Raw genomic sequence first — 15,154 nt, 5'->3', positions numbered from 1 at the left:
CTGGAAGCCTGCAGACGTTTCGCCAAAATCTTACTTGGCATCTTCAATGCTCGCGTTCCGAAAACATTTTGAACACTGGGAGGTTATCGGCGGTGCGTGCGGTATTAATACCCTGCGCCGGAGATGGTAACGGTGCTGCTTTTGCGGGAGGGGAGGTGGCTCCGCTCCCTGAATTGTCGCGTTGTTAATTTCGCCCGATCCTAGTTGTGATGTCCCCGTTGGGTGCTGCGTATCGCTCTGCTGTTTGATTATCGTTCTCCACGTATTGGATAAATGCAGAGCGTCGTCTCTCGTATTCAGGTATCCGGACTTTTCTATCTCGATGGCCTCTCGTATAATCCTAGTCTTAAAATCAGGAATATTAGCTATTTGTTTGCAAGTACCGAAATCAATTTTATGGCCTGTCTGATGTTGGTCCTGAAACAGAGCAGATGTTGTTTGTTTGTTTCTTATGGCTAAACGATGTTCCTCGAGCCTGGCTTAAATCCTTCTGTTGGTCTGTCCCAAATACTTCAGGCTGCACGATCCGCATGCTATACTGTATACTCCTTGGTTTTCCAGAGTAATTTTTTGTTTTGGGTTTCTTAGTATTGCTCCGATGGTATGATCAGGTTTGTATGCCGTTGATATGTCGTGTTTCCGTAATATTCGGCCGATTTTGTCAGTAACCCCTTTGATGTATGGCAGGACAGCGATCAATCTTCGCTGGGTCTCGTCCTGCACTCTCTGTTGCGGCTGTTGTTGTTTACCGATTGCATTGTTGATGATGCGCCTTTGGTATCCGTTTTGTCGAAGACAGGTACTAATTTTTGTTCAGTTCTTCATCTCTGTCCCTCTCGTTTGTGAGCCTGACGGACCGAGCAATTAATGTATTTGCCACTGCCTGTATCTGTGATGGGTGGTGATGAGATTTAGCGTTCAGATATCTATTAGTGTGTGTTGGTTTTCTATAGACAGTGTGTTCCAAATGTCCGTCTTCGGTCCTTGTGATGTGCACATCTGAAAAGGGCAGACTGTTATCCTATTCAAGTTCTATTGTAAATTGAATCCTTGGGTGAATGGAATTCAGATGATCTAGGAATTTCAAAAGCTTCTCCTTACCAAAAGGCCATACAGCAAATACGTCATCAACGTCTCTTGTCCATAGTTTTGGCTTCAGATTTGCCTTCTCTATTGCTTTCTTTTCGAAGTAAATCATGAAAAGGTTGGCAATCACAGGTGAGAGAGATGATCCCATTGTTGCTCCATCTATTTGTCGGTAAATATATATATATAGCAATCTATGGAAGCTGTCTGTTCAGGACATTTAGATGACGCAGTGCCGAAAAGCTATTAGTGGCAAATGCTGTGTGGAAGAACAAGAGACAATAAATCTGGAACCGTCTGTTTTCGATTTAAAAAATAAATATCCATGTAGGGCATTTGGCCAAAGAAGTAATCCGGATGCTCCGTTTAATCTCAAAACAGTATCTGGAACGACATATACATATATAGCAGCAACTTGTTTGTCACAAATGGCTAAAATAATCACAACAAATGTTATATTCATTCGTTGTCAGAAGAGAAAGGACTGCTGCCTTACTAAGTATGCTTTAAACAGAAACTGTCCACTAAAGATATTTAAAATTCCACTCTAGTTTGTTGGACGAGTAAGCTCGTATTATTTACGGTAATCGAATTATTTCCTCGGTTCATTTTTTTTACATTTGTTTATCCGAACACAAATTGGAAATTCCAACACGATTCAATAAATGCAGTAACGCACGCGAGTTATTTACATTAATAATTAATTGAACGATAAGAAATCTTAGGATTTAAATCATTATTCCGCAGACCAGTTCGAGGTTACTAAACATGCAGACTGCAACTCTTTTCCTCGTGATGCTTTTATCAATAAATTCTATTTCAAGTAAGTTTCTTCCCGTAAAATTATGCAGGGCATTTTATAATCAAATGCCAATATTGAAGGAAAAAGTGCGTTCCAAACTTCTTAATTTTCGAAATATAGGATTGTAACTTTTAAACTGTAACGGTTGATGGCACAAACTTTTACAGAGAATCGAAAATATATATTTTTTAAAATTTGGGCACTTGTATCTTCGAATATTATGCAAGTTGTCACCGCCAAGATCTGGCAACATCGTTATCTTAAATTGCATATTTATAATTTTATAACATTTTTAGATTTACTGCTTTCTACTGATTATTTTTGGATCGTTTAAAATTAAAGATCTTGGCATAACACACAAAAGTGGTAAAAATTTTATTTTTTGAATTATTGCTTGTTTAATAATTACAAAATATGTCACCACTATAGAGTTTGAATAATTTATAAGATGCGCTACTTGAAAAAATGAATTTTCAGTAATTTTAAACGACTCTAGAAACTATCCAATATTTTTGTGTAGATCAATTTCAGCCTTCAATGGCAGCTGAGTTAAACTTTTAGTAATGAATTATTAAACAAAAATAATCATAAAATGTTAAAAAAGAATCTTTTTTCTGTTCTGTGGAAATTTCTCAACCACCATCGCCGGTCATCTCTTTTTATTGCTAGCGAGGGTGTTTGTGCGTCAAATTATTTCCCTTCCTACTTAAATTTTCTTCTTTAAATGACCCTAAGCGGACATTCTATAACAAAACACCCTAGGTAACTTAATCATATCAAATTATTCAATCAGGCGAAAATAGCTGCGATAAAATGGGAACTTTGATTTACGAGGACATTGGATGTACAGCCATAAATATAGAGGGACAAACATGCCCTGAAAGGTTTCGTTGCGACTTTACGAAGCTAAATGCGAGCTCCTGCCTTTTTAAGGGAAAGGAATACTTCGATGGTGAAGCAATTGAAGAACATCTGGCAGAAGCTTCGTGCAATGTGCGATGTACTTGTAAAAAGTAAGTCTTATAAATTTTTGGGTATTGACGAGATTGAGTTGTCTGTGTTCATACGATTGAACAAAGCAGATTTAAGAACTGCATAAAGTCAAAACGTAAATGAATTCTATTATTTATAAATTATTATTGCGAACGGAGCGAATAAATATTTTTAGTATTTTTCGGCAATATGGAAAATAAATATCAGACGTTTAGAAAAAGGTGTCCGAAAACTGTTCGCACATTGAAATTTCGTTCAGTTGATTTATTTCGTGCTTTACCGCAACACCAACGCAAAATTTATTTTTGTATTTCTACCAATCAAACTTTACTCTGGGCTTGTACAAGACAAAAGAAAAGTAAGAATTAATGAGACATGTTTGGATGTTTGAATGTTGGAGACAACGTTTCAACTAATGAACTTTTCCTTAATGACATTGTCCGTCATTAAGTGTTAACTAAAGAAACAAACAACCAAGCTTAGCTTCAAACAATAAGAGTGATTTTTCTTTGTTTATTTTATTTTCAAGCAATTTCAACTAAATTTTTGTATATTCATTTTTAATATTTTTGTCTTGTTTGCATGTTAGTTTACTCAAGAAAATCACAAAAATAACCTTCAAAATATTATTCTTAAATTAATTAAATTATTAAATTAAAAAATGTTTAACCGGTTTAATGGTTTCACGGATGATTACCGAATCACATATTCATGCGATTGATACACTAGGCGAAAATGGCGAAATTTTCTACTTATCAACTGACGTAACTGCCTAATGCTAAAGCTAATAGGTTGATATTTTATATACAACCCGGTTAATAGCTGAATGTCCTATATACATAAATATATGATCCGCAATTAATAACACTCCCACTACAGCGGAACCTTCGGCTGTCATCCCAGGGGATTGTGTCGCAAAACATTTGAGCCGAACGCCATATTTTGCTATAGCAAACGTCAACTGGGCATGTGTTGTCCCACCGAAGTGGTTTGCCGTAAGAATAACTTTAAGCGCAATTCCCACATAGCCGCCAAGCAGCAGAGCTGTGATTACCAGCAGTTTCAACATATAAAAAATGCTTTGATTTCTGCTAATGGTCAACTCGCAAACACCTTCACGCACATTTTTTTAGTAGGCAGAAAATATGACTGCTCTTAGTACAACTAGAGTTTAGGCCGAGGTACGTGGCACAACAGCGACTACTTTGAACTTGAAAGATACAGTTTAACCTGATCGATCAAAAACAGACGTTCTACCAGTGATCGAAGGATGTTTATGTTAAATTGTGAAGTTGCTTGGATTTAAATTTTGGTAGAACGTGTAATTAATAATAATAATGATAATAATATACTTTATTCAGGTAATTTCGACAAGGAAAATTATAAGAAAAAGCAAGAGTGCAGCGCCCAGACGCATCTGATTGCTGATTTCTACACATAACATCACACCATGGTTTTAATTAATGTTTACAATTGCGTTAAGTACCCACTTAATTATATAACAGAAAGAAAAACCTAAACCTACCTCTGTAAATAAAAAAAGTATTAGCTAAAGTACTGTAAGTACCACAAATTTTTAAAGAATTCTAGCAGTGCACATTGGTTAGCTTCTTCCTGCGCTCTGTAACTTCTCAATGCATTTTTTCTTTTTTTTTTTCATTAGGTCATGATATAATTTTGCCAAGTCGTAACTGAAGGATCTTTCAAATATACCAGATCGGTGACGACGAACTATAACCCCTTAGATTTAAGTTATTCACGTCTGTTCTAAAAGTTATTTTTTCGGAGAGGTATTTGGGATATTTTGTCTTAATTATTTTGAAATAAAGACAACAGCGATGGATCAAGCGTTTTTGAATTTTTTCAATACGCTGTGACGAATGAGCTGCTAAATAAGGCCCATATACGACATCATGATTAAACACGGAGAAAACAAGAGCATCGCATAAGGTTTTTTTAGGATTTCGAGTTAGAATATGCGTTGAGCTATACAACCCTTTTAAACCCCAATTTTTTTAGCTCGTTTTGAAATGGAAGAGTAATATTGTTTGTACTGAAGTGGCTTTTATTTGATGAAAATCCATTTAAAATAGTTAAATAATAACAAACGTTGTTCAGATTTTCACATAAATATATTTAAATGACAGCTGTTTCGGCAACACCGTGCCTTTATCAAATGCGAATATCAAACGGTACCGATGTTTATAAATACAAACCAGGTAGTAATTACTTAATGTGCGGTATTACATTGAGATTTAACAAGGGGGAACCATTCAAATCCAGTTGGTCATTAAGCTCTCATCTTATTAATCTCCATAGCTTCTAGTAAATTTAATTTTCTACTTTTTGAAACAGTGCGTAAAATATCGAAATTGTCGTCAAAATTGTGTTTTTCTAAATTTAAATGTATAGCGTAATTAGAATCTGAAGTATTGTTTGTAAATGATCGTCGATGTTCGTTGATACGTTTTTTGAAAGATCTACCTGTTTGTCCAATATAAAACTTAAAACATGAGCCGCAATTTAATCTATAGATTCCAGAATTCTGGGATCTATTAGATTTAGATTTATTGTTTTTAACAAATTTTCCTAGGGTGTTATTAGTTTTAAAAGAAATTTTGAGGCCACATTTCGAGAGATGATCTGAAACTTTATTATTAGGTTCTCCTATGTATGTTAATGTTTTAAAACCTTGAGATTCAGTAATAGAGCTGGGATATATAGAGTTCAAAGTTTTTTGAAATTCTTTCTTAGTTAAGATTTTATCTATCAGTGACGGGTCATAGCCATTGTTGTATGCAATTTGTTTTATAATATTTAATTCTTTTTCAAAGTTTATTGCAGGAAGAGGGATAGTTATCAGCCTATGAATAAAAGAATAAAAGGCAGCCATTTTGTGAGTATAGGGATGGTTTGAACTGTCATGTATTATAGTGTCTGTGTGTGAAGGTTTATGGTATATTGAAAAATCTAATTTGTCATGTTCTAAGATTCATATTGGACAATCAGGTAGATCTTTCAAAAAACGTATCAACGAACATCGACGATCATTTAAAAACAATAGTTCAGATTCTAATTACGCTATACATTTAAATTTAGAAAAACACAATTTTGATGACAATTTCGATGTTTTACACACTGTTTTTATTAAATTTACTAGAAGCTATGGAGATTAATAAGATGAGAGCTTCGACTGTTAAATCTCAATGTAATACCTCACATTAAGTAATTACTACCTGTTTTGTATTTATAAACATCGGTACCGTTTGATATTCGCATTTGATAAAGGCACGGTGTTGCCGAAACAGCTGTCATTTAAATATATTTATGTGAAAATCTGAACAACGTGTGTTCTTATTTAACTATTGTAATATTGTTTATTTTTATGATTACTTTAGAAGTAAGACGCTTAACATCCACCGTTCTACCAAAAAACATTACAGAAGATTTTTTGTTTGTTTTGTTGATATTTTGGCACTCAAGCTGCAACCTAGAGGGGTCAAAAACATAGTAGAGCCGCTTGTCATCAGCATATGATTGTCCTTTGCAATGTTTGAGGAAATCTAAGAAATTTGTTGTGAAAATAATAAACAGAACAGGAGCTACAATTGAGCCTTGAGGAACTCCACTTCTTGTGTCTAGGCAATCAGACTCGACCCCGTATCGACCTAAGTTTGAACAACGGTAAAAAGGTTTGCTACCTGAGGTTGCAGGTATCATCCAATTATTTTCAAAAAATATTATATATAAGTAAAGTTTGAACGTCCACTATTGAAAAAGAAAACAGCATCTCGTAGCTTTATTACATGCAGCAACATCATTGTGAACATTAAGCTTAAATTTCCTTGGTAATAGGAAACTTTCTGATTTTTCAAATGTCTTCTATTGTGGAGTAATATTTATATGCGCTTTGTCAAATATTTTTTAATGCTTCTTGATATATATTTTAGAAAAAACTTTTGTAAATAGATATAACAAAAAACGAGTTCAATTTGACTGCTGCGGCACTGCTATGTGGGGACTGGGCTTTGTTGTGCACAGTTCATAAAGCCATGGTGACATTTTATAGCTCCGTTCGCACACGACGCATTCCAATGTCAAGTGGACGGTGAACGCTACAACGTCGGCGAGGAATTTACTCCAAAGAACACGTGCCTCATTTGTATCTGTCGCGAAAACTTTACCGGCGAGTTCGACGAGGTCAGCTGCGCGAGACAAAATTGCGCGGCTCAACTGCACGAAACCAACGCTATCGAGCAAGGCTGCGCACCGGCTTATTTTCAACCTGCTCCTTCTGACCTATTCTACGTGCCGCCGAATAAAGTCGGTTATGTCGCCGTTTACAAGAAGTTTTTAAATACCGATACCCTTTGTTGTCCAGACGATTGGATCTGTCGTGAGTGTTTTGTATTGTTCTATGTCAGCGTTGGTAAAATTCGCAATTTGTTTAAGCGCAACCGTTAGACAACGTTACTGTGATTGAGAATGAGAGGGGCATATATTCAGGTAAGTTGATCAGAAAAAGTAGAAACAATCAGTTCGAGGTGCCACCAGATGGTTGCGGTCAGATGTCACGTGCTGGTTGTCTCACCTCTCTCTATCAAAGAGATTTCCCTGTCAATGCCCTTTCTCCAACTTCTTCTTGGTCTTAATCTCTACCTTCTCTCAATACGCATCCAGGCAAGTATTTGCTTAAGTAGTCGCCGATCTCCCCACAACTATGTGAAACTATTTTTTTTATAGTGTTATAAATTAGGTAAGGTAAATGAAATACTGGGTTTGGGCTAATAAACATGTGTCCAAAATTGCTTTCTATACAAAATGCATAAAAAATGTATATTATGGAACTAGTTTCACAAACAGCACTTTAAACCACAGATTTCCACTAACATCTTTTATATGTTTTTGTATGTTTAAATTATTACAGCAAATGTTTTAGATTCAAGGTAACTAGGTCTTTTTGTACACCTCATACTCCACATTTCTGACTGCAGGCTCAACTATTTATTTTTATTCCAAGATACTGTCGTTTTCCTTTGGACAGCTCAGATGTTTGCTTAATTTGCTTATTCCTACCGATGAAGTCACTTTCAACTTATCATAAAAGCACCATTCTAAATTAAACATGGAATGAATTGGTGATTTTATAGAAACTAAGAAGAACTAAGAACATGCATATTGGTAAAGTTGTGTTGCTTAGTCTAGTATATAAATGACACTATAGTTACAAGTTTGCTCAGGAGCGCGTGTTTAATGCACCAAAATGTTATGAACGTTTTGCGCACTATGCCTTTTCTACGACCATGAGTCACGTGTAATGTGACAGTCAGAAATGACAAACCTCAAAATACCATCCGATCGCTCCTACATCACCGAAATCAAGCAAAAGGAAAAATAATAACTTGTATTCACTTGTTATTGTTTAAAAATTGTATATTATGGAACAAGTTTTATAAACGACATTGAAGAAGTCTTTAAGTGTTATATACTATCATTTTCCTTCGACCCCCACTTTTCTTCAAAACGATTTTTTTATCGGAAACATTTTCAAAACATTCCAAACTTTATTTTTAATATATATATATGATAGAAATTAGTGCATCGTTTTATAAAACGCCCTGTAAATATTAAAACAGAATTGCTCCATTTTGGTAGCATTATATTTAGAGAACTGTAATATTACCGGCTGAGAAGTATGATTTCTTTTTTTTAATTGGCTTGTCTTGATTCCGTGAGTTTTGTTTTCGAGTCATACTTAGAATGTGCATATTAGAATTTGCATAACCTCAGATCAGAATAAAAAGTACTGAGCTTTGCACGTGGTGTTTTCGGAACGTTCAGGATTTCTACAGATTTCAGCATTCGCTTTCACACGTCATACAGGGGTAAAAAGTTTCGTCAATGCCCACCACGATTTTTTTTTCAGTCTTGGCAAATCTACACATTATTAGTACCTACTTTAGCGATACGTCCTTTTTCGATCATAATATCTAATTTTATATCCGTTATTTTGTAACTTTGAAAATACTAAATACTCCATGCATCGAAAGTGGCCGTGTGAACTTCAAACAAGTTTTCTTTTTTCAGATCTGGAATGCAAGTACGGAAATAAAACGTTTAAATTCGGAGAAGGCTTTAAGCAGAGAATCTACCGTTACAGAAAAAGCAGGCACATGAAATGTGAGTGCCTTTTGCCACCACTCCTTACTTGCAAAGAACAATAGTCGATGTGGTGATAAGCAAAATAAAATGATAAATAAACTGACGTTCTGATACTTTCGGTCACGTTTCCCATTAAGAATGAAAACAATGATTCGGCGATTTTCTGGATAATTAATTAACTACTCGAAAAGGGCATTATGCCTGGCCTTCCGGGATCACAAAAAACAGCTTCTATCCAATCAATATTAGAAATGGGCAACTTCTACACAGGCGAATCAGTTTGGTTATTGTCCGTCGTTTCGGTGCGTTCCAAGCACAAATTAAACTCATTATACAGGGTGTTACGAAAACGATATGACATACTTTCAAAAATATATTCTTTTGGTTTGTTTGCAAAATTAGCTAAAACAGTCTCTTTTAACTCAACTTCGTCGTTAAACCTCCGTCCACGTAAGTCCTTTTTCAAATATCCAAAAAAATAATAGTCGCTAGGGGCCATATCTGGACTATAGGACTATAGGGACACTCTAAAATGGCAGCTTGTGCAACACCAGCAGTATGGACAAGTGCATTATCATGCAAAAGACGTACGCCTCTGGTTAGTTTTCCTCGACGTTTTACACGTATGCAGTCGCGCAATTTATGTAATAATGTTGCATAATATTTACCATTGACAGTGATATTAGTTTCTTTAAAATTTATCAAAAGAATTACTTCACAATCCCAAACGATCGTGCCCATCACCTTTTTTGTTGACTGGCAGACTCCGAATTTTCTTGGAAGTGCTTCATCCTTACGACGCCACTCCATTGATTCTTTTTTCGATATAGGGTCATAATAGAGAACCATAGTTTTATCTCCCGGCACAATAGTTTCTATCACAGGCTTCGGTTCCGACCCACAGAGTTCCAAAAAAGACCGCGCACACGCGACACGCGTTGTTTTTGAATAGCCGAAAGGTTTTTAGGAACCCATCTTGCACTAACCTTATGTATACCTAAATGATCATGCAGGATTCGACGAACACTTGTATCAGAAAGCTTAGTAATTTCTGAGGTTTCTTTGACCTTTAAACGTCGATCACTCATACCACTTCTTCCACAATCGCAACAATATCTTCCGTTATGACCTCCACTGGTCGACCAGTTCTTGAATCATCTTCAAGGGACTCCTGCCTCATTCGAAAACGTTTTGCCCATTCTTTCACTACAGAATACGAAGGAGAACTTTGACGGTTCACACCATCCAGCCTTTCTTTAATAATTTTAGGTGCTAACCCTTTTTTTGTCAAAAACTTTATGACTGCTCTATACTCAATTTGAGTTATTTGCGACATTTTTTCGGACACGTCTTGTTTAAAATGCTGTCAATAAAAAACTATTTGACGCAAGACTTCAATTTTTTTTTTGCAGCCTACTAAGGTATATATTTAAAAGAAGGCAAAGTTGTATCGTGATACTGGAGCTGCATCTATGTCAGGCGGGGAAATTTTGGCGCTAACCTCATACATATCCAGTTAGGTTTAATATTCAAACAAAGTTTGTTAGTAAAGAAAATACTTGAATAGCATAGAGCAGTATCGCATTGGGGTGAAGAATGTTTTTTCTATCTTGATGAGACCTGGTTTAATGACGGATTTGTTAAACTTTCATAAAAGGCTGGTCAACGTTTGTCACTGGGAAAAGGAATAAAACTAGACGTTGCACACATTAGAAACGAAAATGGTATTCCCCAGAAATGATCAAGTAACTTATTTGAACTTTCAGCTATAGATGTAGTTATATAGACGGAGTCGGGAGTGAGGTTGTTGGTTGGTTGTTCCGCTACGACGCCAACATTTATTTCCATGCCTGGATCCCTAAAGGCGTTTCCATTATTTTTAAATAATGTGGACAACCCGACAAATACAACAAATACACTTTGATATTATTATGTCAACACATTTTTGAGTGTAACCGTTATGAAGCAAATCCTTCTAAATACTGCTTAGTTCTACACCAAGTAATGCTTTGTAGAGTGTTTGGTTGCTTTAGAATGGTTAGACTCAAAATTTAGATTTAAAGTAGTTCTTACCCATAACCGACACAACCTGTACATATCCAAACAAATGTCCGAAATAAAATTAGTAGTAATTTTAGTAAATTTTTTGTTTTTATTGGTTCAAATTTTTTTCTGTTACGGGTTTCGAAAAAATTAGCGAAACTCAAAATAATCCAAAAAAATTTTTCTAATTAAAAAAAAACATTTCTCAATTGCCCATTGCGCCTTTGGATGTTTGTTGTAGACTGGGTTCAAGAAAGTGTGGAATAGTGCAAAAAAGGCAACTCGACAATGTAATTTGTACTGCGAATTGAATAGTGAAAAATATGAGCTGCTCTACTTCTATCAAGAATCTCAGGGACGGCAGTTTTTTCGTAGAGAAGTTCATAAGGTCTATCCTCTTACTTTAGCATCATAGTAATTGTCCAAATTGTTTTAAAAAATTCTTACTCAACCAACTGATGAGAGTACGCCATAAAAATGACACCAGACTCAAGACACAAAACAGCAATACAATATTTTTAATGCATTCACACAAGTGAAGTCCCAGGTACTTCTCCTAATGAAATCATCTGGAAACCTTTTATTTACGCCGTTATCAAAATGATTAGAAGAGTAAAGACCTGTAACCAGTGTAACCCCAGATCTTTGATACTCGAAATATTATCTATTTTGAACCATTTTATAAGAGCTAGAAAAGAAAAAGATCTGTAACATCATTTGACTAAGTTATTCCACATAAGAAACGGACAACCATTTCGGGGCCAATATGCAGCAACAAGTTCGACAGTTGCGGCACCAGAAGCCGCCACCCATCACACCAAGTCGTAATTGCATTTCCTTTCCACCCCATATTCCCCCGCCCCGGAACAATACTTCACCAAATTAATTCGGCAAACTTTGGTTCGCGCCGAATCTTTTGTATTACAAGCGAGGCGGATTGATCAGGCATTCATGAGATCGGTGTGAATGAACTTGAAACTCCAGAGCGTAGTCTCTAATTTGTAGAGGCGCGTTGCGTCGGATGGTCGTCCGATGGATAACCGAGTGCTGATTGCGCCGGAGTCCTTCCACAAGATCGGCGGAGGTTGCTTCCGTCACGCGAAGCTGCGAGGAATTTAGTAGCTGCTGAAGGCCGGCGACGCACGACGCGTCTAACTTACAGCTTCGGGTCTGCGAGCCACGACACGAGTCACGATTCTCTTTTTCGAAAACGCGACTACAGACTGATTGGGTTTCGCAGTTCGTTCGGCTCGATTTTGTCGGTAAGTTTTTTGGTTTGTGTGGGACCCCGAAGTTTTATGAAAAGGGTTTTGTTTTTTTTTTAACAAACAAAAATTAATGAGCACGTTTCCAGTGTGCCGAAATTTTACATTGGAAATTTTATTTCTTTTTATAAGTGGAAGTTTCAGAAGAGTGTTTTGATAAATTATGACGGAAGAAAAATGTTGGTTCGTTATTATAAATATTTATTTATTTTAAAAATTTTATTTACTCGTACAGATTTTTTTTGATAAACAACTGTTAATATTATATCGGATTTTTTTTTATTTCGTTTTTTGAGTCGGGTATTTCTCTGAATTGTAATAAAACCAGCTAAACTTTATTTGGTTGAAAATGTTAAAACTATATCAACCTCAGCTTTTACTATGTCTATATGTGCATTTCGAGATTGTCTTTGAAATCGAGAATTTAAAACAAATTTTAATAAAAACACTTTATTAAGATATTTAGTCTAGTCAGAAGTAGCTTGATTCCTATTTCCTTAAATTATGGTGTAGCAAAAAAAAATTGACAGATTTTCTTGAAAAAAAAAAGATTAGTTCAGAGCTTAACTGAAGAAGAAGCACTGCGTCTTATGGACAATCGATGTTGGAAAAATCCAGAAGATTTTTAAACAGTGTTACAGTAGCCTGGGAAAGTTTCTTTGGAAAATTAAACGAATAAAATAACTCTACGTGATTCAATTTTTTATTTTATTGCGAATATTTAACTTTTCAATAAAAAAATATGCAATTAAAATACAATTCCAAAGGATTTTATGATAACTTCGAAAAGAAGTCCACGTTTTCATAAATATCACATCGAAAGCAAGGCCCATGTTTTTCAAAGTTTACCTGATTTAAATTTACGGAGGGAAAACGAATCTGACGCGCCCAAAATTACCATAAAATAATTTTCTTTTCAAACAAGTTATCTCGAAAAACGCGACAAAAAACGTTGTTCAACTTTTTTTTGGCCGTTTTCGACGACGGATAAGTCGGCATATAGGCAAAATCTGCTTCCAATTTCTGCCTTCTTTAAATAATTAAATCGATTAATTTAATGAAATTATTATTGATTTTTGCTAAGAAGCTTTTGGCAGTATTTCCTTCTATTCTTTACGGTTTTTTGCTTTCTTCTTCTTCAGTTTGCTTGCTCGTGCCTGTGCCGGAATGACTCAATTGTCTTGAAATTCTTCTTTAACTTTCGTGTCCGCGTTTTCTTTAGCGTTGTCAGTCACTTCATTGTCATTTCATATCATAAACGTTATTTTTATGTCAACACCAATGAATTTGATCAAATGTTCTATGCAGTCGATACCAATTTTTTAAGGCAAATTGTATTTAGAGTGAGGCGGGTAGTAATGGAGATTTTTTTAGTAATACCTGTTAATAGTAATGACAGATAAGTGTTCTAAGAGATTGTCTTATATTAGTTCGCACTTTTTCTACCTGTTTGGATTTTTAGAGGGTAAATCGTTTACTAGAGATTGGTTGGTAGTAGAGTGGTTGTGATAATTTCCACTAGTTTCAATTTCGCTGATGTTAATCATAAATAAATAGTAAATTCTTGCGTGGTATATGGTTACAGTAATGCTATAATTCGAGTTATCGTATAAACAAAATATATAAATTTGATTATATAAATGAACTATTTCGACATATAATAAAAGAAATAGTTGATTTTATTTTGATTGATTTAGTCGTCACAAAAGCTTAAAAAATAAAATATATGTCAAAATCTGTAAAATGTATAAGAAAAATTTAATGACAAAAGTTGCTTAGATTCATTTATTTTTATTTCTACTTTAAAAATATTATATTGTAATGTATACAGAGTGTTTGTATTGTGTGTACAAGGAACAATTCAAATTATTCAGTAAATTTTATATATATTTTATGTTTTAAACAGTGACGTTTGTAGTTTAAGTATACGTATCGTTTTCTCCAACTGAAATATATTGTATATGTTATATAAACCTCACACAAAGTGACTTTTAAAAGTGCCAATTGTGATAAAATAATGATATTAGTTTTTCCAATCAACCACTACTTTGCTGTTCCAGTTTTCATAGAGTTCACGGTATAAGGCATTATGGAACCTACAAACGCATTAATTATTAGTTAACTATTGAACTGAGGTGGCTTTTACTTGATGAAAATCCATTTATCAAAATAAATAAGAACTAAACGTTCAGATTTTCACGAAATTATACATTATTAAATGTGACATTTGATAAAGACACGGTGTTGTCGAAACAATTGTCATGTCATAATATATAATTTCGTGAAAATCTGAACTTTTAGTTCTTATTTATTGTTATTAGTTAACTGAAAATAAAATAATAAAAAGCGTGCTTTCTTCTGTGGCGTCATAAGATAGTAAATAGTTATTAAATATGAAATTATAAGAACAAAGCCGGTTAGAATTCATGTTTTTTACCAGACCAGTTTAGAATGGAATTTAATTAGAGTTGATTTGATACTTATAATTGATGCAACTAATATAAATATTTATGAACGTTGCATATTTTAGGACCATTTTTCGTTCACCTACTGTATATTGTTCAAATAATTTCCGTGTTGCGTAATCGAAATAAAAAGTGTTTACAAAATTTAAAAACAGCTGCAACCCAAAATACGAGAAAGCTTGTATTTGAGTTTTTTGCCGAATCGCGAAAAATCATTTTCGCAAGACGAAAAATCAATTTTTCGGTTATAAACTGTACCAAAAAAAAAAATAACAAAGCACAAAGAAAACATTCTATAGCTAACTCATAAATGACGTGACAAAAGCTTTTCTGTCTGT

The 15,154-nt window shown here is 34.7% G+C and overlaps 1 protein-coding gene across 3 annotated transcripts; it reads left to right on the top strand.

Annotated features, from left to right (window-relative positions):
- Positions 1 to 1,843: 1,843 nt before the first annotated feature.
- On the top strand, positions 1,844 to 11,142 carry LOC132697962 (uncharacterized). 3 transcript variants are annotated; one of them, XM_060663758.1, is made up of 7 exons: positions 1,844 to 1,909; positions 2,682 to 2,901; positions 3,761 to 3,876; positions 6,951 to 7,277; positions 7,334 to 7,387; positions 8,969 to 9,061; positions 10,810 to 11,142. In XM_060663758.1, the coding sequence occupies exons 1-7, from the start codon at positions 1,855 to 1,857 to the stop codon at positions 10,827 to 10,829; spliced, it is 885 nt and encodes a 294-aa protein (XP_060519741.1). In that variant the 5' UTR covers positions 1,844 to 1,854; the 3' UTR covers positions 10,830 to 11,142. The 3 variants fall into 3 exon arrangements, with proteins under 3 accessions (XP_060519741.1, XP_060519742.1, XP_060519740.1); XM_060663759.1 differs by lacking the exon at positions 10,810 to 11,142 and adding an exon at positions 10,456 to 10,695; XM_060663757.1 differs by lacking the exon at positions 10,810 to 11,142 and having other exon boundaries at positions 8,969 to 10,424.
- The last annotated feature ends 4,012 nt before the right edge of the window (positions 11,143 to 15,154 follow it).

Source organism: Cylas formicarius, unplaced genomic scaffold (genome assembly GCF_029955315.1).
Source record: "Cylas formicarius isolate icCylForm1 unplaced genomic scaffold, icCylForm1.1 PGA_scaffold_2__14_contigs__length_35257938, whole genome shotgun sequence".
Lineage (NCBI taxonomy): Eukaryota > Metazoa > Arthropoda > Insecta > Coleoptera > Brentidae > Cylas > Cylas formicarius.
This window is presented reverse-complemented; position numbering and strand designations above follow the sequence as displayed.